Raw genomic sequence first — 1,721 nt, forward strand, 5'->3', positions numbered from 1 at the left:
TTGAAAAAAGAAAAACTTGGCTAAGTAAATTTTCGGAAAATTTATTAGTTTTTTTATCATTTTTTTGGTAATTCAGATTTACAACTGGAAGCACTAAAATTTCAATTCATCCACTAGGCCGACATTTCAACTTTTTCTTTATTTTTCACCCAAAAAAAAAAAAACAAATTCTAACCCTAGTAAATTGCTTACCGCCCGTTATTTGTGGTCTATAAAAGCTCTATTGTGGTTAAGGCTTTTGCTGATAGATAACAGTCCGCTGTCCCCAGTTCACACACTCTCCTCTCACTCACTGCCTTCAAAATCTTTTGCTTTTTGCTGAGTTTCAGCCATGGCAGTAACAATGCTGCTTAGATCTCTACTCGCTCTCTTGCTCACCACCATCGTCCTCTTCTCTCACAATATCAAAGGTACTTGATTAATTATCATTCGTGTTTATAAATGTGTTTATATATATGTATATTTTTCTCTGTGTTAATATTTTATTCCATGTCATCATGTGTTTCAGCTACAACAATCACATTATTCAACAAATGCGAGCACCCAGTTTGGCCCGGAATACAAGCGAGCGCAGGCAAGCCACTACTGGCACGTGGCGGCTTCAAGCTCCCACCAAACAAGGCCTACACCATACGCCTACCGCCCCTCTGGTCCGGGCGCTTCTGGGGTCGCCATGGATGCAGGTTCGACGCCTCAGGCCGGGGCCGCTGCGCCACCGGGGACTGCGGCGGATCGCTCTTCTGCAACGGCATAGGCGGCAGCCCGCCGGCCACCCTCGCCGAAATCACGCTGGGGCAGCAGCAGGACTTCTACGACGTGAGCCTGGTCGACGGTTACAACATCGCAATGTCGATTTTGCCCATCAGAGGCTCCGGGAAATGCAGCTACGCTGGGTGTGTGAGTGACCTGAACTTGATGTGTCCCGCGGGGCTACAAGTGAGGTCCAACAGCAGAGTGGTGGCCTGCAAAAGTGCTTGTTTCGCTTTCAACTCGCCCAGGTATTGCTGCACTGGGAGCTTTGGGAATCCTCAATCCTGCAAGCCCACTGCTTACTCCAGGATTTTCAAGGCCGCTTGTCCCAGAGCTTACAGCTATGCTTATGATGATCCCACTAGTATTGCTACTTGCACCGGCAGCAACTACTTGCTCACTTTCTGCCCCCGCCATCGCCGTTAGATTTTTATACCCATTATCTACCACTACTACTACATACGCTATCAAGTTCATTTGTAATAAGATAAGATTATTATTATTATATCATATGTTATGTTATGTTTACTAGTAATAATATCATGGTACGGTAGTTTGTTGGTATCAGATGATAATGTTGAATTGGCCATTATTATTAGTTAATGGAAATTATTAATTATTAACTATTACTATTTGAGTTGTTGAATGTAAAATAATTAAGTTTGAAACTAGGCTATTGATAGTAAATTGGACTTCTCGGTATTCAACAAATTGAAAAGTGGGACATGTCGCGGGTGGTGGTGGACAGCTAATGGTGATAAATCTGTTTAATTTCTTCTTTTTTTTCCGTTTTAAATCGTACATGGGAAACTAAAAGGATTTTACTCCAAAAGTTTTCAAATAAAAGATACGTCTGTTTTAAATCTGATAAAAATATTCTACAAAGAAAATTTTATAAAACCAAAAATTTGAATAGGACATTTTCTTTTATAAGTAGAGTTTTTATAAAAAAAATTCAAAAGCAATTCGAA

General features: G+C 40.9%; 1 protein-coding gene across 1 annotated transcript; it reads left to right on the forward strand.

The window, feature by feature from the left end:
* Nucleotides 1-230: 230 nt before the first annotated feature.
* Nucleotides 231-1,379, forward strand: LOC102620122 (thaumatin-like protein). Its single transcript, XM_006490705.4, has 2 exons — nucleotides 231-410; nucleotides 509-1,379. The coding sequence occupies exons 1-2, from the start codon at nucleotides 332-334 to the stop codon at nucleotides 1,174-1,176; spliced, it is 747 nt and encodes a 248-aa protein (XP_006490768.1). The 5' UTR covers nucleotides 231-331; the 3' UTR covers nucleotides 1,177-1,379.
* Nucleotides 1,380-1,721: the final 342 nt, after the last annotated feature.

Source organism: Citrus sinensis, chromosome 1 (genome assembly GCF_022201045.2).
Source record: "Citrus sinensis cultivar Valencia sweet orange chromosome 1, DVS_A1.0, whole genome shotgun sequence".
NCBI classification, from domain to species: Eukaryota; Viridiplantae; Streptophyta; class Magnoliopsida; order Sapindales; family Rutaceae; genus Citrus; species Citrus sinensis.